This window comes from Pinus tabuliformis, chromosome 9 (genome assembly GCF_031772625.1).
Source record: "Pinus tabuliformis cultivar Carrire ecotype Pingquan chromosome 9, CPIR1, whole genome shotgun sequence".
NCBI classification, from domain to species: Eukaryota; Viridiplantae; Streptophyta; class Pinopsida; order Pinales; family Pinaceae; genus Pinus; species Pinus tabuliformis.
In genome coordinates this window covers 499,586,756-499,612,648 of record NC_142307.1, presented here as the reverse complement: position 1 = coordinate 499,612,648, position 25,893 = coordinate 499,586,756, and the positions used below count along the sequence as shown (strand labels likewise).

At 33.7% G+C, this 25,893-nt stretch overlaps 2 protein-coding genes across 2 annotated transcripts in view; one reads left to right on the top strand and one right to left on the bottom strand.

The window, feature by feature from the left end:
• Window positions 1-20,218, top strand: part of LOC149149403 (gamma-tocopherol methyltransferase, chloroplastic-like) — a 53,868-nt gene extending 33,650 nt beyond the window's left edge. The window contains exons 4-7 of the mRNA XM_089442468.1: window positions 18,765-18,875; window positions 19,270-19,362; window positions 19,465-19,552; window positions 19,822-20,218. Of these exons, the coding sequence (XP_089298594.1) occupies window positions 18,765-18,875; window positions 19,270-19,362; window positions 19,465-19,552; window positions 19,822-19,925 (396 nt within the window). The 3' untranslated portion in view covers window positions 19,926-20,218. The remainder of the gene's footprint in view (window positions 1-18,764; window positions 18,876-19,269; window positions 19,363-19,464; window positions 19,553-19,821) is intronic.
• On the bottom strand, window positions 16,920-19,868 carry LOC149149404 (gamma-tocopherol methyltransferase, chloroplastic-like). The gene is made up of 6 exons (XM_089440846.1): window positions 19,736-19,868; window positions 18,520-18,624; window positions 18,260-18,370; window positions 17,779-17,871; window positions 17,590-17,676; window positions 16,920-17,323 (listed from the first exon to the last, which is right to left on the bottom strand). Exons 2-6 carry the CDS (start codon window positions 18,553-18,555, stop codon window positions 17,318-17,320), a joined length of 333 nt encoding a protein of 110 aa, XP_089296972.1. The 5' UTR covers window positions 18,556-18,624; window positions 19,736-19,868; the 3' UTR covers window positions 16,920-17,317.
• Window positions 20,219-25,893: the final 5,675 nt, after the last annotated feature.

Sequence of the window (25,893 nt, the reverse complement as noted above, 5' to 3'; positions counted from 1 at the left end):
TTAAAATCCTCTAAGCTACCTTCATATGTATTTCAGATGGATTTGTCATATACCTTGAAACAAGTGAAACTGAATATGTAATAGTAAGCCTTGTGTGGGTTAGAAATATCAAGCTCCCCACAATACTTCTGTAAGTTTTCTCATCAACTAAATCATCATCATCATCTCTACACAGCACATCTCCATGAGCACTTGGAGTAGGTGATGGATTACAATCAAGCATATCAAATTTATTTCGCATATCTTGTGCATACCTTTTCTGACAAATGAAAATCTCATCCTTACTTTGATAAACCTCCATTCCTAGAAAATATTTCGTAATGCCTAGATCTTTCATCTCAAATTCATTCTTCATAGAAGCTTTGAATTTATCATTCATCTTAGAACTACTACCCATATATAATAGATCATCAACATACAAACTTATGATTAGAATATCAATACCTTCTTGTTTGTAGTAAAGGGTAGGATCACTCTTACTTCTCTAGAATCGATTTTCCAGAAAGTATCTATCAATCCTAGCATACCACGCTCTTGGTGCTTGCTTGAGACCATACAAATCCTTCTTCAACTTGTAGACAATATTCTCCTTTCCTTCCACTTCAAAACCTTGTGGCTGCTCGACATATACTTCCTCTTCTAAGTACCCATTCAAGAAGGCACTTTTCACGTCCATATGATGTATGCTCCACTTTTTATGAGCTGCTATAGATATCAACATTCTAATGGTCTCCTATCTTGCTACTGGTTCAAATGTCTCTTCATAATCAATTCCATACTTCTGTGTGAATCCTTTAGCAACTAATCTTTTTGTGTGTCTTTCAACACTCCCATCATTTTTAAATTTAGTATTATAGACCCATTTTGGTGCCAATATTTTTCTTGTCATGTGAAAGCTCTTTCAACTTCCAAGTGTCATTCCTTTGAATGGAATCCATTTCTTCTTGCATGGCTTGCATCCAAAACCTCATTATTACATGCATCTTCAAAACATGATGGTTCAAAATTAGCCTTGGCTAATAAAGCGAAATTGATAATCTCACCTTTTGGGCTTTCTTCATGTGCTTGATTTGCACTCCTCTCATAAATATCACTCAATATTCTTACCTTCCTTGTAGAACTTGGAAAAGAAGTTGGACTTGAACTTGATATTGAAGAAATTGATGAAGGATTACTTGATGGAGTTAACCCACTAGTTACAGAAACATTGGTTCGCTACTCATGATCAATATCAAAAATTATATCATCATTCAAAATAGATTTTTTATTCTCAACATGGCCTTTTTGATGACCATAAACCCCCCCTTCATAAAAAATTACATTTCTTGAGACAATAGGATTGTTATTTAGGGGATTATACAATTTATAAGCCTTTCTTGTCTCAGTATACCCAATAAAAATACATAACTCACTCTTTCATCTAGATATTTTCTATTTGATCGGGTACATGCACATAAGCCAAAGAACCAAAAAATTTGAAATGATTAACATTAGGTCTTCTTCCATACCAAGCTTCATGAGGAGTCATCTTTTCGAGTGCACTGGTGGGTCTACGTTTGAGGATGTACCCTGTTGTAGCAATTGCATCTCCCCAATAAGAATTGCTCAATCCCTTAGTTTGTAACATGCACCTTGCCATTTCAACCACATTACGATTCTTCCTTTCAGCTATGCCATTCTATTGGGGTGTGTATGTCGTAGTATGCTACCTCCTGATGCCATTCATATCACAATAACTCTAGAAAGCTTTTGAGCAGAATTCTCCTCCACGGTTAGTCCGGAAACGTTTGATCTTGCACCCTTTCTCATTTTCTACGAGGGATTTGAACTTCTTGAATGTATCCAGGGCCTCACTTTTGGCCTTCAAAAAATATACCCAACAATTTTGTGAATAATCATTAATAAAGGTGATGAAATATGATGACTTACCCAAACTTTTAGTTTGAATAGGACCACATATGTCTGAATGAACAAGTTGAATTGGATCATGATCCCTCCATGAAATGGCCTTTGGAAACCTTTCCCTTGCATGTTGTCCTTTAGCACATCCTTCACAAGGGAAAACCAGAAACTAATGCACGTGAGGATAGAAAATTCAGACTATGAAAATTTAAATGTCCATACTTGAGATGCCATAACCAACTTGAATCCTCAAAAGGCATATTTGGAAGATTGATGCTATGTTCATCAAACCTTAAGGGAAACATCATATTTCTTGTCATAGGCACAACATTGATCACCCTATTTCCCTTATTCTTATCATAGATAGTACATGTATTATTTTCAAAGACTACTTTATAAATTTTCTCACATAGATGCTCAACGTTCAACAAATTATGCTACAATTGTGGAGTATAATAAATTTCATGAATACTCTTCATACCTTCTTTTGTTTGGACCTCCATAGCTCCTTTGGCAGAAACCCCGAAGGGTTTATAATCACCAAGCTGGATTTTGGATTTGAAACATTGATCCTCTGCTGAAAGCAATTTCTCATTACCTGTCATATGGTTAGAGAATCCAAAATCTAGGTACCAAACATCTTTACTAGTATTTTCACCTTTGGCATAAGATAAAAATAAGTGATCTGGAGGGTACTCACCACTTTCTCGAGCATAGTTAAAATTTTTACCTTCTTTCAATCTACATTCTCTTTCAAAGTGGCCATACCTATTACATTAGTAACATTGAACATTTCTCTTATCAAATCTACCTCTACATCTTCCTCTGAAACTACCTCTTCCTCTTGAACCACTTCTTCCTCTACATCTTGAAGAATTTTGTCTTCGCCATTTACCTTGACATTGATTGATTTTGGCACTACTGTTGCTTGCATCTTCATTCTTTGTAATTTGTAATTTATAGGAAAAAGCTTTCTCTACACCTTCAAAAGTGTCCTTCAATATTTCTTCATGAGACATCAAGGATCCAACTAGTTCATCAAACTGTAGTTTTGTCAAATCCTTACTTTCTTCGATGATTATGGAAACATGACTCCATCTATGTGTTAAAGATCTCAATACCTTTTTAATTAAAACTTCATTACTTACAGTTTCTCCAAGTGTAGCCATTTTATTAACCACGTCTTTGACTCTCACACAATAGTCACTAACACTTTCAGCTTCTTGCATCTTCAATTTCTCGAACTCTCGCTTCAATGTCTGAAGCTTGACCACCTTAAGTTGATCACTACCTTGGTAAGCTTCTTGTAGAGTCTCCTAGGCATCTTTGGTAGTTTTTGCTCCTGATATTCTTGAAAATAAGATCTTATCAAGAGTTATCTGATTGTGAAACAAAGCTTGAACGTTATTCTTCCTTGCTTCCTTTCTCGTTGTTCTTTGATTGGTTGTAAGGGAATTCCAATCAGCTCGTTCCTCATAACCTGATTCAACAATCTCCCACAATTCTTTTCCAATAAAAAATGTTAGCATCTTAATGCACCAATAATCATAATAGTTCCCATCAAACTGTAGAATGGGCATGTGGTTAGAATTTGACATGACTAACTTTGGCGAAATTCCAACCATAAAAATTTAAGCCAAAACAATGTTACCGAACAGGATTAACTTTGGTGAAATTCCAACAATAAAAATTTAACCCAAAACAATTTTACCTACTCTGATACCACTTGTAGAATATGAAACAGCTTCTTTAAGCCAGCTGATAATCCAACATAATTATGAAGAAAAAAAATATTAAAAAAAATAATGAACAAATAAAACACACACATTTTGTGAGCTCAAACCTATTGTAAGTCTCATATTGAATTAAACCATGAACTACATTGTTATATAGTAAAATTATTACTAATATGATTATCAATCAACTATGAAACAAATCTACTAACACTACCAATCTTTTGAAAGCTAATTTTGAGCACTAACCACCTTAATAATTTGCTTCCCTAATTTTTCATAGAGAACACAAAATCTGATGACTAATTTGTCAGCAATTTACATAACAAGATTAAGCATTATTCCCAACAAAGCCACTAGAAGGATCAAGGAGATAAAATGTAGCAATTAAATACAATGTTGATAAAATTCATTTAAGAGAAGGAACGTACATTTAAAATAGTGAAATTGTTTGTTCTCCAATTCAATTATGCGGTTTCACATGAGAAAAGCCAAAGAATGTCTCCTAATGATGAGGTTTTATTTAAAGGTTTTATTTCAAGAAGAAGAGAAGCTTAAATAAACTAGAGGGCCTAAAGCTCCTAGCTATTGTGGTAATTTTTATTAACTATGGATGCAATGGCTGCTAGGAATGCAAGAAAATAATATGAAATGGTGTTAGAAGAAGGAAGAAAGGAGGAACATGAGAATCAAATTTCATTTTCAGCAACAGTATGATTTAGGGAAATAACCACTAGCCTACAAACATTTAAACTGCATATTTTGTTGAGGGTTATCATAATAAGCTCGTTTCTTGTGAAAAAATTGGGAGTACATCATTCATGAATAAGTTATGGAGGGCACCTAAAAATAGAGAGTGGGAGCAACAAGACTATTGTAGTAAAGAAGTGGCAATTAAATCCATGGAGTTTTTGAGGTTACTATTGCATGTAATTAGTGTTTTTATTTTGACCCAAGGAGAGAATAAGTTTTCCATTGAATTTAAAAATGATTGGGTTCTAATGGAGCAACCACCCAAGAAATGGTTCAGTGAAGAGGAGGAAGCGGTGAATTACAAAGACAACATTGTAAAGCCACATGGGAGGTAGTAGAAAGACAAAATATGGGATCCTGAAAGAGAAAGACAACAACATGGAATGATGAATCATAAAAAACCACAAAATATGAGATCTAGGAGGATTCAACAATCAAGCAAATCACTAGGAGGTCATGCAAATTTTCAACCTAGGGAGTCTAATGCAGGAGCATCAACCCTAGTCAACATTTCTATTAGGCCCCAAGGTTGTCATGAAACCTTTAAAGGGAAATACATTTCCCAAATATAATTTTGTGTAAAATTATGTAAATTGATGTAAATTTAGGTTTCCAAATTCTAGAATAGTCTTGGGGTTATTATGTTTTATTGAGTTGGTGTTTTTATCAAAGATAATTATTTCTGCATTGCATTGTCTTCCACCATCTCCAATGTTTTCCACCACCTTACTGCACATCAAATTAGATTGAGCAAATTGGAAAGAAAAACACTGCCTTATCTTATTCAAATGTAAAGGGGCAACACCTCTTGCTAGAATAAATATTTTAATTGATGAAACCTACCCATGTTTTTGCATAAATAGAGATGCTCAGCCAGAGGTAGATATCCCACTCTCAACTTTTGTATTTGTGTGTAATTTAGCAGTTGTAACTATTTTTTTATTATATTCTTGTTGTTTATTATATTCTTCTTGTGATAAGTTTCTTTCAATTGGTATCAAAGCTGAGTCTAAGAGAATTTGAGAAATTGTTGTTATGTGAGGAAGAAAATAGTTGTTGCGTAGAGTGCATGTGATTGGATTGCATTTAATTTTGTTGAATAATTTTTTAGTGGCATGGAGCTATAGTGGGTTGACCATTGAAGTTAGCTTAAAGTTTTGTATGTGACTATATGTTTTTGCTGAAACATTTACTTCCCATCTTCATGCTTTAATTGGACTGAGAAACTTGTGAACCATAAGTTTTTGGAGTTATTTAATGTTGTAAGAATCATCACCAAGTTGTGAGACGTTGTTGTCATATCAAATTGCTGCATTGAAACCACGTATGTACTTGTATGTTATACATATGTTTGAACTTTTCCATTTAAGGACATTTGTGTAATTTGGAATTAAAGAAATATTGCTGCAAAATTTTCTTTGTGGAAGTTGAGTCCATTGTATGTAGGAGAAGGAATATATAAAGTGTAAAAGTTATTTTAACTTTCATTTGAAGATTTCAGTTATCTGTGAGAGATGGTAACAAATACCAATGTTACTCAATCATCGGTTCTTATTCCGAATGAAAAAATGATGGTTCCTGGTCTAATCAAATGAGAACATTCTTGCATTCTCATGATCTTTGGGGATTCATTACTGATGGCTATTTAGAGTTGGTTTCTCATGCATAAGAGATGGTTCTTACCAATGTTGAACAAAAATTGTTGAGGGAGAATAGAAAGAAGGATTAAAAATCTCTTGGCCTTATTCAAGAAGGCTTAGATGATGTGATATTTTCAGTGGTACCAAGTTCAAAGTCTTAGAAGAAGGTGCGGGACACTCTTGAATCTTGTTATCAAGGTGTATCCAAAGTGAAGAATGTCAAGTTGTAGAACTTGAGAAGAGATTTTGAGAATATAAAAATGAAATATAGTGAAATCGTGGATGGTTTTATGACTCAATTCATGAGTATTCTTAATCAACTATGACAGTATGGTGAAGACCTATAAAATAAGATAGTGATCAAGATTTTTTTTTGAAGTCTGCCAAAGATATTTGAAGTCATGCTTGTACCCATAGAAGAATCTAAGAACACAAGTCAAATGCAAATTCATGAATTGAGTAGTTCATTGATTGCACATGAATCCAAGATGTCAAGATATAATGATAGTACATTGGAGAATACCTTAAAAAATAATATGAAATTTAATAGATGAAGGAGGCATAAGAAGGTCTAGTAATTGAGGAAGAGGTGATAGTGTAGCTGATCAAAGACATTTGCAATATAATTTTGAGAATGAGGAGAAATTAGAGCGAAGCCCTTTTAATTTAAGGGGGAGTAACAATAGAACTCGAAATAAAGGAAATAAAAGGTATGATATGTTTAATGTTCAATGCTATTATTGAAAAATATATGGCCATTTTCCTAATAAGTGTTAGAAGAGGCAGACAGATTCTAGTAAGCAATCAGCACACATCTCAAAAGAGTATAAAGATAATCAGAAGCTAGTGCTTTTGAATTGTAACGTGACTCAAGAATGTTGGAATGATATTTGGTTTTTGGACAATGTCACAAGACTCGAAACATAGATTTGTTTGGTAGTATAAATACTAGTATTCAGTTTGAAGTCAAATTGGGTAGCAGTAATAAGGTATGTGTTAAAAGTAAAGGGGTGATTGTTGTTTATATTAAAAATGGTGAAAGAAGAACAATTGATGATGTGTATTATCTACCGAGTTCAAAATTCAATTTGTTGAGCACTGGATGATAATCGTGTTTATGACATTTAAGATACGGTCATGTATATTTTTCTGGTCTAGATTTGCCATGAAAGAAATAGATGGTGAAAGGGTTACCTGATATTCAACAACCAATAATCTCACGTGAAATTTGTATACTTGTAAAACATCATAGAAAAAAAAATGTATCTAGAGTTTTGTATAGGTTGAAATCTCCACTGGAGATTGTACAACAAATTTGTGTGTACAAATGTAAATGCCTTCATTGGCTGGTAACGTTTAATTTTTAACTTTGATTGATGACTACAATTGAAAAACATGGGTTTATCTTCTGAAAAAGAAATTTGAAGCATTTTATGTATTTAAAGGAGTTAAAGATATTGTTGAAAAGGAACGTTGAAAGAATATTAAAATTTTGAGATGAGATGGAGGTGGTAAATATATGATAAATGATTTAATTGAGTTCTGTCAGTTTCATGGAATCAAGAGACAATTTACTGTATGTTATACTCAACAAAATGGAATAGCGGAAAGAAAAAATCAAACTATTATGAATATGGCTCGAAGTATGCTGAAGGAAAAACATCTACCAAATGAATATTGGGGGAGAAGTGGTAGCTTGTGCTATTTATATTCTTAACTAAAGTATGACTAAGAGAATGAAGGAATGAGTTCTCGAAGAATCTTGGAGTGGTAAGAGTTGTAATATATCTCATTTAAGAATTTTTGGATGCATTGGTTATGCACATGTACCTAATGCATAAAGAAAGAAGTTAGATGAAAGAAATGAGAAATCTATATTTATTGGATACAATAAGGAGTTAAAATCATATAGACTATATAATCCCATCACCAGGAAGTATCTTATTAGTGGAGATGTTGAATTCATGGAAGAAGAAGCTTGGGATGGAAGCATAGATAACTTTGTTGTAGGGGGAGTTGTATTACCTCATGGAGATGATGATGAAGATGAGAAAGAAGTACAAGGTGGATAGTCGATTCCATATACACCTACTTCAAGCACTTCATTAAGCCAATCACTAAGAGTCATCCCATTACATTTCAAAACATTGAGAACTCAAGAACATGGCAAACCATCAAGTTATGGTGGACAAAAAACCACAGGATTAGAGATGAGTAATGAATCTAATCCATGTTACCCACATTAAGAAAAATAATTAAGGGTCATAATACTAGAAGTTTAAAAGTATTGCATGAGCAGAATGATGAAATAGATCAAGTTTCAAATTTTATATTAATTGTAAATGATATTGTAAATCTTGAAGAAACTATTAATGAAGAACTTTGGATAAAAGCTATGGATGAATAAATCGATGCTATAGAAATAAATAATACTTGGGGGATTGTAGATTTTCCTAAAGGTAAAAATAATAAATGTATTAAATGGATTTACAAAACTAAAATTAATGTTAAAGGTGAAATAGAAAAACATAAATCAAGATTTGTAGCTCAGGGGTCTAGCTAGCAACCTAGTATTGATTATAATGAAACTTTTTCACTTGTAGCCAAATTTGACACAGTAAGGATTGTATTAGCTATTGTTGCATGAAATAAATGGAAAATATTTCAGGTGGATTTTAAGTTTTCGTTTTTGAATGGTTTTCTAGAAGAAGAGGTCTACGTGAAACAACCTGAAGGATATGAAATTGATGGACAAGAAGATAAAGTTTACAAATTAAAGAAATCATTATATGCATTGAAACAAACACCCCGAGTATGGTGTAGTAGAATTGATGAATATCTGAATAATAATGGATTCATCAGGAGCAAAGTGAGCCAACTCTATATACAAAGGTGAAATAGGAAGGTTAAATTTTGATTGTGTGCCTATATATTCATGATTTTATTTTCCTAGGAGATTTTTCAATAGATGATTTTAAGACAAGCATGAAAATAGACTTTGAGGTGACTAATTTAGGTCTAATGAAATATTTCCTTAGTATTGAAGTAACTCAATCTAGAGATGATATTTTCATTTCTCAATCTAATTAAGGATATATTGAAAAGGTTTAAATGGAAAATTGTAAGCGAGTTGTAACCCTAGCTACAATTGGTACAAAACTCAGTAAGAATGATAAAGGTTCAAATGTTGATCCAATATTGTATAAGAAATTGGTTGGAAGTCTTATGCATTTGAATGCAAAGAGGTTTGTATTATGTTTTATGTGAGTTTAATTTCCAAATTCATGGAGTCTCAGAAGAGTACCCATTGGTTAGTTGAAAAAAGGATTTTAAGATATTATGATGGAAGAAGAAATTATTGTATCATGTACGCATCATATTTAGATTTTAAACTAATTGGATATATAGATAGTGATTTTGGAGGAAATATTGAAGATGGGAAGGGAACATTCGAACATGTGTTCAATTTTATATCAGGTGCAATAACATGGGGACCAAAGAAGTAATCCATTGTGAATGCATCATCTTTTGAGGTAGAGTATGTTGCAGTGACAAAAGGAACATGTCAAATTGTGTGGATGAGAATACTTTTGATTGAGTTATGGCATGCACAAAGAGAACCAACTCAAATTTTCTATGACAACAAATATGGTAATACATTATCAAGGAATCATGTTTTCCATAAGAAAAGTAAGCATATTGATATGAGGTATCACTTCATTTGAGAATTAGCAAGAATAATGAAATATTTTTGGATTCTTGCATCAAAATGCAATATTGTAAAATTAGTGAACCACATTTACTAAGGTTGTTGAATATGACCAGTTTTAATATTGAGGATTTAATGTTGAGTTCCAATGTTGGGTTTTAATATTGGGCTTTAATATTTGGCTTTTATTATGTTAATCTTAACCATGTTGATATTGGAGGACCTTACTTTTAATATCTAGGTTTTAACGTTAAATTACATTGCAATATATCCAACATCACAATGTGACATTACAAAATATGTCAATCACATTTACTAAGGTTGTTGACTATGTTTGATTTTAATAATGAGTTTTAATATATTGGTTTTACAATGATAATATAAACCATGTTGATGTTGGATAACCTTGGTTTTAATATTTAGGTTTTAATGTTATATTGCATTCCAATTTATCCAATGTCATAATGTGACATTACAAAGTTAGTGAACCCCATTTATTAAAGTTGTTGACTATGTTTGGTTTTAATATTGGGGTTTTAATGTTGGGTTTTAATATTGACTTTTCATATTAGGGTTTTAATATGTTAATATTAAAACCCTAATATCTTGGATGACCTCGATTTAAATATTTGGGTTTTAATGCTACATTGCATTGCAGTTTATCCAACATTGCACCGTGACATTACAAAATTAGTCAACCACATTTACTAACGGTGTTGACTATATTTTCTTTTGATATTATAGTTTTAATATTGGGTTTTAAAACATATTACACTTTTAAGGTTGTTGGATATGCTTGATTTTAGTATTGGGTTTGATTATTATACTTTTAATATTGAGTTTTAATGTTACATTGCAATGTAATTTAGTATAAGTGAGGCACATTTACTAAGGTTGTTGACTATGTTCAGTTTTAATATTGTGTTTTATTATTAGGGGTTTAATGTAGGGTTTAATAATGGATTTTGATGTTGGGTTTAATATTATAGTTTAATATTAGGGTTTATAATATTTGGTGTTTAATATATAGGGTTTATAATGTTAGGGTTTAATATTGGGTTCAATATTAGAGTTAATAATATTGGGTTTATAATATTAGGTATTATATTGTTAAGGTTTATAATATTTGTTTTACTGCTAGAGTTTAATATTTTGATGTTTGAATGATATAGAAATCTATCCAACGTCACATTATGACAAACAATGTCATAATGTGACAATTAATCTAACAATCATTATCATGATGTTACATTAAATTACAATTTATTCAATGCCACATTGCGACATTACAAAACTAGGGTTTAATGTTAGCTATTATAATATTGAGTTTATAACATTGAGATTCAATATTGGGTTTATAATATTAGGATGTAATATAAAGGTTTATAATATTGAGTTTATATTATTGAGTTTAATAATAGGGTTTAATATTAGGGTTTATAATATTGATTTTAACACTAGGGTTTAATATTAAGGTTTACAATATTTTTATTTATATTGGGTTCAATATCAGGGTTGTTAATGTTGGGTTTATAATATTAGGTATTATAATGTTAAAGTTTACACTATTTGGTTTAATGTTAGGTTTTAATATTGTGACATTGGAAAGGTACTTGTCTATCCAACATTGTCACGATGTGACAATAATAATGACAATCATGATCATAATGTTACATTACATTACAATTTATTCAATATCACATTGCAACATTACAAAATTAAGGTTTATAGTATTGGGTTTATAACATTTGATTTAATAGTTGTTTTATAGTATTAGGGTTTGTAATATTGGGTTGAAATTGTTGGGTTTAATATTAGGGTTTAGGGTTTCAATGCTAATTAAAACTAATTGAATACTTAACTTATTTTTACTTTTATTAAAACCCTAATATTAAAATTGAATACTAAAACCTCATACTTATATTATAGTTATAAATTAATTAATATTAATATTATAATATTATTATAATTATTATATAATAAGCTAAAACTAACTATTATAACATATATTAAATAATGTTAATATTAAATCCAATACATCTCTTAATTATTAATGTGGTTGATATATGCTTATTGACATATATCAACCACATTTACTAATGTGGTTGTGCATGTGGTTGATATATGACTATGGATATACATCAACCACATTTATTAACGTGGTTGTGCTAGAATATGTTATTGTGTGAGTTGTGTTAATTAAGCTTATTAATATTTGATGGTAACTAGAATTATATATATTATTTTGGGAGTTTTCTTAAATAAGAAGATCTTTATGGTACGGTGATATTGTGGAAATTTTGTTTTTATGTGGCTCATGGACACAGAGGATCGATGACCGATATGTCAACGAAATATTTGTACTAGGAAGATCCACCCAAAGTGATCACTTTCTGTTGGCTCAACCATGAAGCCTAATCCTGAGAGCGTCGAGAGAATTGAACCTGTGCCCTCTCATTAGAAAATGTATTAATTAAGAAGGTGTTTATGGCATGGTGTATCACATTTTGTATTTCTTTTATAAGCATATACTAGAATCATGTTGGGCCTAATCAACTTAATATGTGAATTCATAGTTGTTAGAAATAACTATTCTAAGGAATATGAGAATGCAAGGGACCAAATAAGAGAGAGTTTAATAGATTGATGAACCACGTAGATGAAAAGAATTCCTTGAGAACTAGCGAGTATAATGGATTTTACTTGTGTGTCTTAGTAGAAGCATTTCTTTTGGTACAGACATCAATTATCAACAAGTTCATGTGACAATTAGTTCTACATAGGGACAAAAAGAAAGAAGTAGGAAGGTTATGTATGCACATAAAAAAAAGAATTAGAAAACTCGTCATGAATAAAGGACAAGTGAAGACATGTATGTAAATGTAGCATGAAAGAACAACTAATGTTAATGCTTGCGGCAAGAATGAAGATGACAAGAAAGATATTGGTTATGACAGCAATTGGGATTAGATGGTCAAAATGAAGAAAAAAATGTACAAGTTAAAGTTTCTGAGTTTATTGGAATAGGGTCAGGAACATATAATAATTTGAATCACATATTGTGATTGTAAGCAAGTCCATAGTGTCATGTTTGAGTTACTTTAGCGGTCCTGTAGAATTTTTAAGTATGAACATGGTATCTCAATTAGTGGATCTTATAATAGTATTTATATGAATCTGTGATGATGTAAGTGTGATGAGGCAATTTGTATTCCTGTGTAGTTCGTGGTAATGTTAAAACCATGTGCTATGGGGGTTTGTGGTAAGCCAAAACCACTTATATGTGAAGTTTGTGGTCTGATAAAACCCACTTAGTGTGATATTTGGTGGTCATCAAAAAGCACTTGATGTGTTGTTCGTGGTAATAACACCTGAGGATGTGTTGTTCCCTAGGAGTTTGAGGAAGGAGCACTAGGAGCATGGTTGAGGGTAAGCCAACAAACCCTAGAGCATGGTTATGGGTAAGGTAATAAAACTTGGGATGATGATGATAGTGATGCAGGGTACACGTATGAAGATATGATAATTAAACGAACCATATACATGAAGGACATCCCAGTAAACTAGTAATTGTAGTAGCTAGTTTCCCATGCATTGCAATAGATGGTTGTTCCGTTATATAAACATCAACATTTTAGTAATGTTTGTAAATGCTAAATAGAATTTTCTCCTTAAAGAGGTACTTTAGTTCATAAGAGATTATGTGTTGCACAAAACATATTGGTGGAAATCTTAGTGATTTGGATTAAAACAAGTAGTAATTAAAAGGGACTATTGGAGTATATAACTCCTATGATTAAAAAATATTCTACAATTTGGGACTATTGGAGTATATAACTCCTATGATTAAAAAATATTCTCGAATTAAATAACTTCTTATATTAATGTGGTTGAGAAATTTAAAATAAGTTCTTTATTTTATTTTATTTTCATTTATATTCTTATAATAATTAATGTGAATGTAAAAATGATTTTGTAAAAGTAGAATTACTTTTAATTTCAAAAATATTTAATGTGAATATAAAAATGTTCTTATAAAATTCTAATTATTGTTAATTTCAAAATCCAATCAAATGTTCACACATTTTGGAAACGCTGGTCAATTATACTTTGACAAATTTATTTATGTAACAATAGTCGTGGACGTCAATATTCACAGTTTACATTCTGTTTAGGCCAGACGTATTGCCACCACTCCCAATCAACTTGAAATACAATCACTCCCTTTACTCCATCACTCCAAATCAACTGAAATACAGATTACTCCCTTTACTAAGAAAATTATAAGCCACACCATGCATTCTTATAAAGTTCTAACTATTTTTAATTTAAAAACCCAATCAAATGTTCACACATTTTGGAAACGCTGGTCAATTATACTTTGACCAATTTAATTACGTAACAATATCCGTGGACGTCAAACAAAATCGAGAAAGTTTTCCAACAAGTTCATGGCGTGCAAACAGGCGGCTACAACTAATTCACAGTGATGTTTGTTTCAAACCTCAAGTTAAACATCTTAGAGTTTTTGGGTCAGTATGTTATGCCTTAGTTCCGAAAGAAAAACGAACTAAGCTTGACTCAAGAAGTTTAAAATGCACAATGATTGGCTATTCTGATGAGAAGAAAGGGTATCGTCTTTTGACCAATGGAAAATTCATTGTGAGCAAGGATGTCATTTTTGATGAAACGGAGAGTAAGAGTGCTGAAGAAATTGAAAATCTTCTTCACAAATTAGAAACTAAGGGAAGTAAAAGAAATGGAAAAATGCAAAGTCAACCAACTTCACCAAATTGGTATGAACTTGATTTTCCTTCCTCTGAAGATGAGTCATCCAGTCCATCTACATCAACAACATCATCAGGGTCTTCTAGCAGTTCATCCGCATCTCCAAACAACAGCAGTTCTTCAGACAGTGAGTCTCCACATTATTCACCTAAACGAAGTACATCAGTTTATATTAATCCTCTTTACAATGATGGGGACTTTACAAAAGCACAAACAAGTGAGCACCAACTTCCGAAATGGGCAGTTCAACTTTTGAAAGATGTAAAGCCTGATGAACAGAATAAAACTGGCACCAGAAGGACACATAGAAGTGAAGGAAATTTTGCCTTGATAGCAAATGATTTTACTGAACCTTCCACATACAAAGAGGCAGTAAAACATAAAGAATGGCAACAGGCTATGGTTGAAGAATATCAAGCAGTAATTGATAATAACACTTGGAAACTTGTTGATTGTCTAGCAAATGTTAAACCCATAGGGTGTAAATGGGTTTACAGAATTAAGTAAAATCAGAAGGGTGAACTTGAAAAGTATAAAGCACGACTTGTCGCAAAGGGTTTTGCGCAGCAGAAAGGCATTGTTTATGAAAAAACTTTTGCTCCAACAACTAAATGGAACACCATCCGATTAACACTTGCATTGGCCGCTCAAAAAGGATGGAAAGTTCATCAAATGGATGTAAAAAGTGCTTTTCTCAACGGGGATTTACAGGAGGAAGTGTATATGACCCAACCACCAGGTTTTGAAGTTGAAGGACAAGAACAGAAAGTCTGCAAATTGATCAAGGCTTTATATGGATTAAAACAAGCTCCCCGAGCTTGGTATGCTAAGATGGACGAATACCTTAAGAAGGTTTTCAAAGAAGTGAATCTGATGATACTTTGTATGTGCGACAACAGGGCAAATATCTGGTAATTCTTGTTATGTATGTAGATGATTTGATCATCACTGGCAATCATGATGATCATATTGCACAGGTCAAAAAGGAGTTACATGCAGGTTTTAAGATGACAGATTTGGGATTACTTCACTACTATCTTGGAGTTGAAGTCTTCCAACGTCCACATCATATTTTCATTTCTCAGAGTAAGTATGCCACAGAGGTTCTTCAGCGATTTGGCATGCAAGATTGCAAGCCCGTTCTCACCCCCATGGAGCAAAACTTGAAACTTTCAAAATTTGAAGGGGGGGGAAAGGTGGACAGTACAACTTACAGACAGTTGATTGGCAGCTTGATTTATTTGACAAATACTCGTCCTGATCTATCTTATGCAGTCAATATTCTTTCACGTTTTATGCAGGAACCACGAGACAGCCACTAGAATGCAGCCAAAAGAGTTCTTCGATATATCCAAGGAACAAAAGATTTTGGTCTTCTTTACACAAAGACTAAAAACTTTGTACTTGGTGGATATTCTGATGCCAACTTTGCTGGTAGTATTGATGCTCGAGCATCAACATAAGGTTATTTAATGAATATGGGGTCAGCAGCAGTATCTTGGAGCTGTAAAAAACAAGCTACAATGGCCACTTCTTCAGCAGAAGCAGAGTACATTTCAGCATGGGAAGCAGCGTGTGAAATTGTTTGGTTGCGCCGAATTTTGCAGGACTTGGGCATTTCTCAGGGAGAAGCTACATCATTGTTCATTGACAGCCAGTTAGCCATCAAACTTGCCAAGAACCCAGTTTTTCATTCAAAGACAAAGCATGTGGACACCAAGTATCATCATATCAGGTCTCCCATTGCCAAAGATGTCCTCAAACCAGTTTATTGTCCTTCCGAAGATCAGATCTCCGACATTTTCACCAAATCGCTTGGCAGAATAAAATTTACTAAGTTCAGGGATGAACTTGGTATCTGTTGTAATGTATCTTTGGATCATAGAGGGGAATGTTAGATGATCCAAAAATACAAATTTTATCATAGGTTATAAAATTAGAATAAAATAATTATTAATTTAAGATATTGAATTAATAATTATTATTCTAGAATGTTTAATTATTTAATGGAGACTTTTAGAATTAGCATATTGTTGTAACTAGATATGACTCTCCAAATGTGTCGTATCTTAGGCTCTATTATAGGAGATTAGTTAGCTAGTTGGTTTGAATAGCATTTATTGTAAATGGACACTTGTTATTTAATAAGTGATCCATAATTAGAGGTAGTTAGGACATGGAGCTTATAAATAGCTCATTGCAAGAGTGTTTGGTTGTTCGGGTGTAAACTCTTGCAAAATCAATTATGTAATTGTTTTTTTTCTGATTAATAAAATTACGTGTCTGAGGTTTGGTTGTTCGGGTGTAAACTCTTGCAAAATCAATTATGTAATTGTTTTTTTTCTGATTAATAAAATTACGTGTCTGAGGACACTTCTGCCATTACAGTTTACATTCTGTTTAGGCCAGACGTATTGCCACCACTCCCAATCTACATGAAATACAATCACTCCCTTCACTCCATCACTCCAAATCAACTAAATACAGATTACTCCCTTTACTAAGAAAATTATAAGCCATACCATGCATATACCTGGAAAATTACTTCTAGTAATTACGTTTCTAATCACCCCGCCTCTGGAACTTTCACCAACGGGTTTTTATACAATCAAACACAAAGCTGGAATAACTTTATTTTTCTTTCATGCATATTATTGAGCAGTTATAACTATCTAGATGTACTTTGGAATTGCTTCATGCAGGTTTCTGAGCAGTAATCACTGCATATTTTAGCAGATCTTGCTTCAAGCCGTCCACCCATAGTTGGAGAGGAGATACACCTTTCATAGCCTTCATTGCTGTCCAGGAAGCCAAACCAAATTGGAGAACCATGGTCAAGAAATCCAACAACCAATAGAAAAGTGTTCCGAACTTCGATTATTGAAGTATATTAACCAACATGAACCTGAGTTCTTCAGATAATTAAATCCTTCTTCTGATTATTTGTAGACATGAATGAGGTTACCTTCTTATCTTGAATTATATACTAGCAAATAAGACATACTGATAAACCAATAAAAAAGAGGACCACCAATCAGAGCAGGTTGGAGTAAATGAACCTTACCAGATTCGTGGAGAACGACACTGTACTTTTAGCTGTTGATTCCCAAAATGGAGCTGTATATTTTGACCAGTCTGCAGTGTTGATATTCTGTTGGAAAAGGCTGCAATCAGTCAGAGCTGTACTGAATGCAGTCTATTTCGCTGTTAACTGTATTACTTGATTTGTTTCATAGTAAAACTAAGGCTTCACCTGCAGCGACAAATCTTCTGCCATCCTCACATAGTCAGCAGTGGAGCACCAAGCAGGAAAGCAGCATATACGACTAATGTTGTCCAAGAGCTCCTGATATCCATTCAAATATTGCAATGTCAGAGTGCATAGCTCTCCCTGCAATGGAAAATATTATGCACCTTTCCCTATATGCACATTCAATGATGACCTGCATCCTTCCTAAATTATGGGGGGGTGTTTTTCAACAGATTCGCATCCAGTGCAGACCCCATAATCTCTGCTGGATCTTCGTATTCACATGGGGATTAATTAATGCCTAGACCGAAGTAAACCCATAGCCTAGTTGCAGTCCAAATTGCTTAGATGGCACCATGTATGTTCTAACTAAACTAAAGAACCCTTCCCCTAAGTGGCCTTGTAACATTTTGAATGATTTGTTAAAAGAAGTTGCAATATTGCCTTAAGTCCTAATGCAATTCACAGTTGCTTATTCATATACCTGCTCTCTAGGCTGAAGAGAGGTCTCCCCTTTGAAAAGATCTCTGTGGCAGCAGGTTGTTATTATTATCAAACCACCAGGAGCGGCTACTCGGACCAACTCTTGCATAAACTGTCAAACAAATTAAGACATAGACATCACTTCCTTGATCTTCAATTGTATAATAAGTAATACAGTATATGATTGAAATACTGTGTTTAAAATCAGTCTTATGTTAACTAAAAGAGAAAAGAAAAAGAAACAATCAAATCTTAGCCCACCTTTTCTTTATCTGGCATGTGCTCGGCACTCTCCATTGCCCATACCAGATCAAAGTATCCATCAGGAAAAGGCTGATCTAATGCGTCTGCTACTTGAAAGGCAACCTGTGCAAAAATGCGGAAATTAAACTCCAGTAAGGGTGGCCAGACTGATTTTAAACACAGCATTTCAATCATATACTGTATTACTTATTATACAATTGAAGATCAAGGAAGTGATGTCTATATCTTAATTTGTTTGACAGTTTATGCAAGAGTTGGTCCGAGTAGCCGCTCCTGGTGGTTTGATAATAATAACAACCTGCTGGCACAGAGACCTTTTGAAAGGGGAGACCTCTCTTCAGCCTAGTGAGCAGGTATACGAATAAGCAACTGTGAGTTGCATTAGGACTTAAGGCAATATTGCAAATTCTTTTAGCATAATTAAATCATTCAAAATATTACAGGGCCACATAGGGGAAGGGTTCTTTAGTTTAGTTACAACATACATGGTGCCATCTAAGCCATTTGGACTGCAACTAGGCTATGGGTTTACTTCGGTCTAGGCATTAATTAATACCCATGTGAATATGAAGATCCAGCAGATATTATGGGGTCTGCACTGGATGCAAATCTGTTGAAAAGAACCCCCCTATAATTTAGGAAGGATGCAGGTCATCGTTGAATGTGCATCTAGGGAAAGGTGCATAATATTTTCCATTGCAGGGAGAGCTATGCACTCTGACATTGCAATATTTGAATGGATATCAGGAGATCTTGGACAACATTAGTCGTATATGCTCCTTTCCTGCTTGGTGCTCCACTGCTGACTCTGTGAGGATGTCACAAGATTTGTCGCTGCAGGTGAAGTCTTAGTTTTACTATGAAACAAATCAAGTAATACAGTTAACAGTGAAATAGACTGCATTCAGTACAGCTCTGACTGATTGCAGCCTTTTCCAACAGAATATCAACACTGCAGACTGGTCAAAAAATACAGCTCCATTTTGGGAATCAACAGCTAAAAAGTACAGTGCCGTTCTCCACGAATCTGGTAAGGTTCATTTACTCCAACCTGCTCTGATTGGTGGTCCACTTTTTCATTGGTTTATCAGTATGTCTTATCTGCTAGTATATAATTCAAGATAAGAAGATAATCTCATTCATGTCTACAAATAATCAGAAGAAGGATTTAATTATCTGAAGAACTCAGGTTCATGTTGGTTGATATACTTACTCAATAATCGAAGTTTAGAACACTTTTCTATCGGTTGTTGGATTTCTTGACCATGGTTCTCCAATTTGGTTAGGCTTCCTGGACAGCAATGAAGGCTATGAAAGGTGTATCTCCTCTCCAACTATGGGTGGACGGCTTGAAGCAAGATCTGCTAAAATATGCAGTGATTACTGCTCAGAAACCTGCATGAAGCAATTCCAAAGTACATCTAGATAGTTATTACTGCTCAATAATATGCATGAAAGAAAAATAAAGTTATTCCAGCTTTGTGTTTGATTGTACGAAAACCCTTTGGTGAATGTTCCAGAGGCGGGACGATTAGAAACGTAATTACTAGAAGTAATTTTCCAGGTATATGCATGGTATGGCGTATAATTTTCTTAGTAAAGGGAGTACTCTGTATTTCAGTTGATTTGGAGTGATGGAGTGAAGGGAGTGATTGTATTTCAAGTTGATTGGGAGTGGTGGCAATACGCCTGGCCTAAACAGAATGTAAACTGTGAACATTGACGTCCACGGCTATTGTTACATAATTAAATTGGTCAAAGTATAATTGACAAGCGTTTTCAAAATGTGTGAACATTTGACTGGGTTTTGAAATTAAAAATAGTTAGAATTAATATATATATATATTTTTTTTCCGAAGGTGGCAAAACCTATCAAACTCAGGACAGCCATCTCTGGCTGCTATCCGCGAAAATCGGTTTGACTCATCACCGTTATCAAGGAAAACCACGCCACCTGTAATAACCAGCTGGTGGTCCGTAAGGGAGCAGGCGCACTCCTGCCAGATGCCTCTGGGTCTTGGGCCATTAACAATTTTATATTCACATTAAATATTTTTGAAATTAAAAGTAATTCTACTTTTATAAAATCATTTTTACATTCACATTAATTATTATAAGAATATAAATGGAAAAAAATTAAAATAAAGAAATTGTTTCAAATGTCTCAGCCACGTTAATATAGGAAGTTATTTAATTGGAGAATATTTTTTAATCATAGGAGTTATATACTCCAATAGTCCCCTTCAATTACTATTTTTTTAATCCAAATCACTAAGATTTCCACCCATATGTTTTGTGCAACACATAATCTCTTATGAACTAAAGTACCTCCTTGAGGAGAAAATTCTATTTAGCATTTACAAGCATTACTAAAATGTTGATGTGTATATAATGGAACAATCATTTATTGCAATGCATGGGAAACTAGCTAATACAATTACTAGTTTATTGAGATATCCTTCATGTATACGGTTTGTTTAATTATCATATCTTCATACTTGTACCCTGCATCACTATCATCATCATCCCAAGTTTTATTGCCTTATCCATAACCATGCTCTAGGGTTTGTCGGCTTACCCTCAACCATGCTCCTAGTGCTCCTTCCTCAAACTCCTAGGGAACAACACATTCTTAGGTGTTATTACCACAAACAGCACATCAAGTGCTTTTTGATGACCACCAACTATCACACTAAGTGGGTTTTAGCAGACCACAAACTTCACATATAAGTGGTTTTGGTTTACCACAAACCCCCATAGCACATGGTTTTAACATTACCACAAACTACATAGGAATACAAATTTCCTCATCACGCTTACATCATCTCAGATTCATATAAATACTATTATAACATCCACTAATCGAGATACCATGTTCATACTAAACATTCTACAGGACCACTACATCAACTCAAACATGACACTATAGACTTGTTTACAATCACAATATGTGATTCAAATTATTATATGTTCTTGGCTCTATTCCAATACACTCACAAACATTATCTTGTACAATTTTTTCTTCATTTTGACCATCTAATCCCAATGGAGCCAAATTTGAGGGCATCACCCTCAGTACATGGCAGGCTGAAAGGGCCACCACCCTTACTGCCGCCGAAGGTCTCAGCGATAAGGTTGAAAGGGCCACCACCCTTACTGCCACCATTCTGATAGTGACCAAGGCACATTCTGATACACAATTTCTTAACACAATAAACAAAACATTGAATCTGACTAAAAGACCATATCCCTGACGATTAGCTCAGTTGAACTGTACTTCTAATCACAAATTGCAGAAAACTTAAGGCAATACCTATTTCCAACTCTATAGATCCATTAATGCACCCTTACAGTACCTGCCGCAACTCCCGAAACTCTCGGCAACCCATCCTTGACGTCATCTTGACAGTACCATGAGGATGCATGTTATTTCATGACCATTAGTTTTCCGACGGCTCTATTTTTCTGAGCAATCGAGACTGGTTGTAAAAAATGGATGCATCATGCTAGTCATCGAGTTGGGCCATCACATAAACACGATGGTATATATCCATGTGGCATTCGTTCTGCCAAATGACCATTAATATAAACATCCATGGAGCATCCGGCTGCCATGCTTCTGCAGATGACCATCACATGGACATACATAGAGCATCTTGCCGCCACTATAAAAGACTCAGAAGATCATCTCAGTGAATCACCTCTCAACAGGAAGTCCCTCCCATTTCAATTTCAAATTTGAATTTTAAACAAATACACAGTCCCTCCCATTTCAATTTCAAATTTGAATTTTAAACAAATACACAATCCCTCCCATTTCAACTTTGAATTTTAAACAGGCACTTTGTATTGTCTGTTTTTTCATTTTTGAGCTAACCTGTAACTAGTAATTCCAAACAATGACAAAATGACTGGATGTTTTTTCCAGGCATGGGCAAACATTTGAACAAGGTCACCACTGTCTGTTAGTGTGATGATAAGAGGATTCTGTTTCCACCAGATTTTGTTATTGGATTTCTTGTTTTCTACTAGTTTGGAGCCGTTCTGAAAGGTCTTGATTAAGATTCAAGCATTTTTCGATGATTCTTCTAATCATGTATGCGTATTGTATTTTGATATGTATTTTATTTGTAGTTATGGATTTTTATACTAGTATAATTTATTATTGGAAATTTCTTGTTATGTAGATAAGTATGTATGTTTTTTAGGGTTTTTACAATTTTAATTTAATTATTAGTAATTATTAAGTAAATAGTAAAAATTTAACTTTTATGGAATATTATGGAATACTCATAATAATATTCAAAAATCAAAGTTAAAATTCATCTCCACCTTAATTATCTTTTAATTAATTTATTTCAATTTAAAGAAAATTTTATATCAACACTTATTATGTTGGACATGTGGTATTAATAAATATGGTATTATGAGAAGTTATTTACAAGTTAAGAATTTTCTATAAAGTCTTGGTGAATCTCCATAGTTAAGAATATTGTTACACATTTTCTAAAATATATAGATATTTAACTCATATATTAATTATTTTTATAATTAATAATAAATATAATCTAAAATAAAGTTGTAATTTAGTGTATTATTATTAATAATAATAAATTGAGCCTGAGATGTATTAGTGGATAAGTGTTTTGAATTTTATCATACATTGATGTTTATTGGAGTTTACCAAATATTTAATTATATAGTTGCCCTAATTTTTTACTACTTTTTAAGCCAATTTTTCTTGTTTCTTCTTCTTACACGATAATTTTAGCTTTTGATATGCACTTGAATTTTGTAAAATGTTCATATTCACTAGATTGAATTTGACCATATTTTTCCTTGCTTTAATAAGAAATGTTGTTGGAAGAACTATGAAAGAGTGCACAAGAGTGAAACATAATTAACAAAAACTAATGTGGAAAAAATATTTTTTCTTTATGGGAAATCATTTTTCCTACCTATAATGATTATCAAGAATCCCAAATTGTCTTTCTACCTACAGTGACTATCAAGTTTTCTCAAATCATTATCATTATCATTTTCATTTTCATTTCCGTCATGTGCACATAACTCTCACAAATCTAAAAATGATACAAGTGATTATCTCTAGTGTATCATGAGATAGATTGTCAATACTTTTGAGATTGGGAAATATGTATCTTAGATTGCAGGCTTGTAACGAGAAAAAATCATTAAGAGAGGAGATATAGAAAGCAAAGTATAATTACATTTTATTAAATGCATTGCAAGTTGTAACTCATGAATATATTTCAAATTTTTATTTTATTATTTAAAATGTATATATTTTTTATTAACTATCTAAATAAAATCATTTTTATTTTTATTTTTAATTATTAAAAATATTTAAATATTTAAAATACTTTTTGTTATTAAAATTATTATTTTCTAAATAGAAAATATAAAGAAAATTAAACCAGGAAAAATAAAATATTTTTCAATATTTTTCAAATAAATCTTATTTTAGTATTAAAATTAATTAAAAAGTATACATATTTCATTTGTTTTTAAGTTAAAATTTTTTAGTTATCAAAATTATTTTTCAAGAAAAAGGAAAATAAAATATGTTCCACTTTTCATAAATTAAAACTTATTTAAAAATATTAATTACATTTTTTTTAATTTTAATAATGAGTAATCTGATGCACTTAGATATGTTAAATATTGAACCTAATAAAGGTGAATAAATTTTGGTCCAGAGTTATTCATGATAATGTTTTTTTTTTTTTTCTCAATCGGTCTACTCCTATTATTTATACAAAAAGTGTTACAGCAAGGCAGCTATCTTGAAAATTCTTGCCATGAAGTTGGCATTTTACAAAAAAAATCTTGACCTTTGTCCACGGAAGACCTACAACAGTGCTTTAAACTTCCATCAAACTCAAAATTGACACACAGCTATCCATTGCTAAACAGAAACAAAACATTAACTGACAGAGACCTAAGACATACATGAACACCGAGACTCAAAAGGGAGGCGAACTCCTTCTTCATATGCAACACAAAAACGGAGGCACGGGCTGGTTCATTCGTCATCTGAGGTATACGGCTATTCCTCAATGACCCGACACCCAAATTGAGCTGAGTCATCAGAATCGGACGGATGGAACTCGGACCCTGTAGGCTCTCCTCTTGCTGGCGTGCTCGGACCTGCATTGGCTTCAGAATTCGCCACAGAAAGGCCTCCTATGACTTGGTGCTGGTTAACATTTGGATTTGTCGTCCTCTGATATGCAGGAACCCCAGGATGAGCCACTCCCGAACCCCTGGCATTCTCACACTATTCAATCGTAACCGAGACTATGAAGGAGGAGTTTGCTAGGGAACATGGAATGCAGAAACAGGCAGTGGGATGTGCATTATGCTCACAGTCATCGATCCTAACTTGCCCTCTTCCCCTGCCTCTGCCACTTCTGGTGGCTGGATAATTGAAGCGACTGAACTCCAACACATTCAAGAATGGGTCTGAGGTGGGGGTGGATAGCTGATGGGTGGCGCGACCACGGGAACCGCCTTGCCTACTCCCCATTCTAGGCCTTTCTCGCGGCATTTTGATATACCGAGGCTTGACAGAGGAGCGAATGCATAGAGGGGGATGACAAAGAAACGAGTGCTCAGAGAGAAGCGGAGATGGAGCCCAGACAAGTCCATGAGCTCCTGGAGCCAGAGCCGAGCGAAAGACGAGGATGGAGAAAACTCTTCAGCCGAACAAAAGATTGACAAACAGAAACGAACTAACAAAGTGGCTCAAGGAAATGCTCAGAGCAATGACCTTTATGGAGTTGAAGGCCTGCGACGGAACCGCGGGAGTGACGAACAGCCTGAGAGCCATTGCGCATTTAACCAGGAGACTGAAGGACAGCATTAATGCTGCCATTAATAGAGGTGTGTGAGACTAGCTCGCCATCCCATAACCATTACCCGTGGCGCAATTGGGCTGACACCTGCCCACTCGACACGCCTCCAACGTACCCTTTAGCCTGTCAATCACCCGCATCCGAGAGCGAGTAGTCCTGTTGCACTAGAGAAGTGCATTCATGTTTGAGTTTTTCATCATCTGAGTCACCGAGAAGTCCTGAGAAATATGGGATCTGCTGGTTTACCCGTTGATTGGCCAGTCTATCTGCTACTTTGTTGGCATTGCGTCTTACATGCTTGAAGGTGATGCTTTGGGGATTCCGGAGCCTTTCCTCCAAAAGTTCGAGTCTGCTGAGCAGCCTCCAGCTAGAAGCTATATTGGCTACCAAGGTACCTGCTTGAATCCTGGTGGCTACTATTATTAGGATAAGGGAATCTCCCTCGACCTCTAATGGAAAGAAGTTTTTTTGATCTGCAATGCAAATCCCTTTCCAC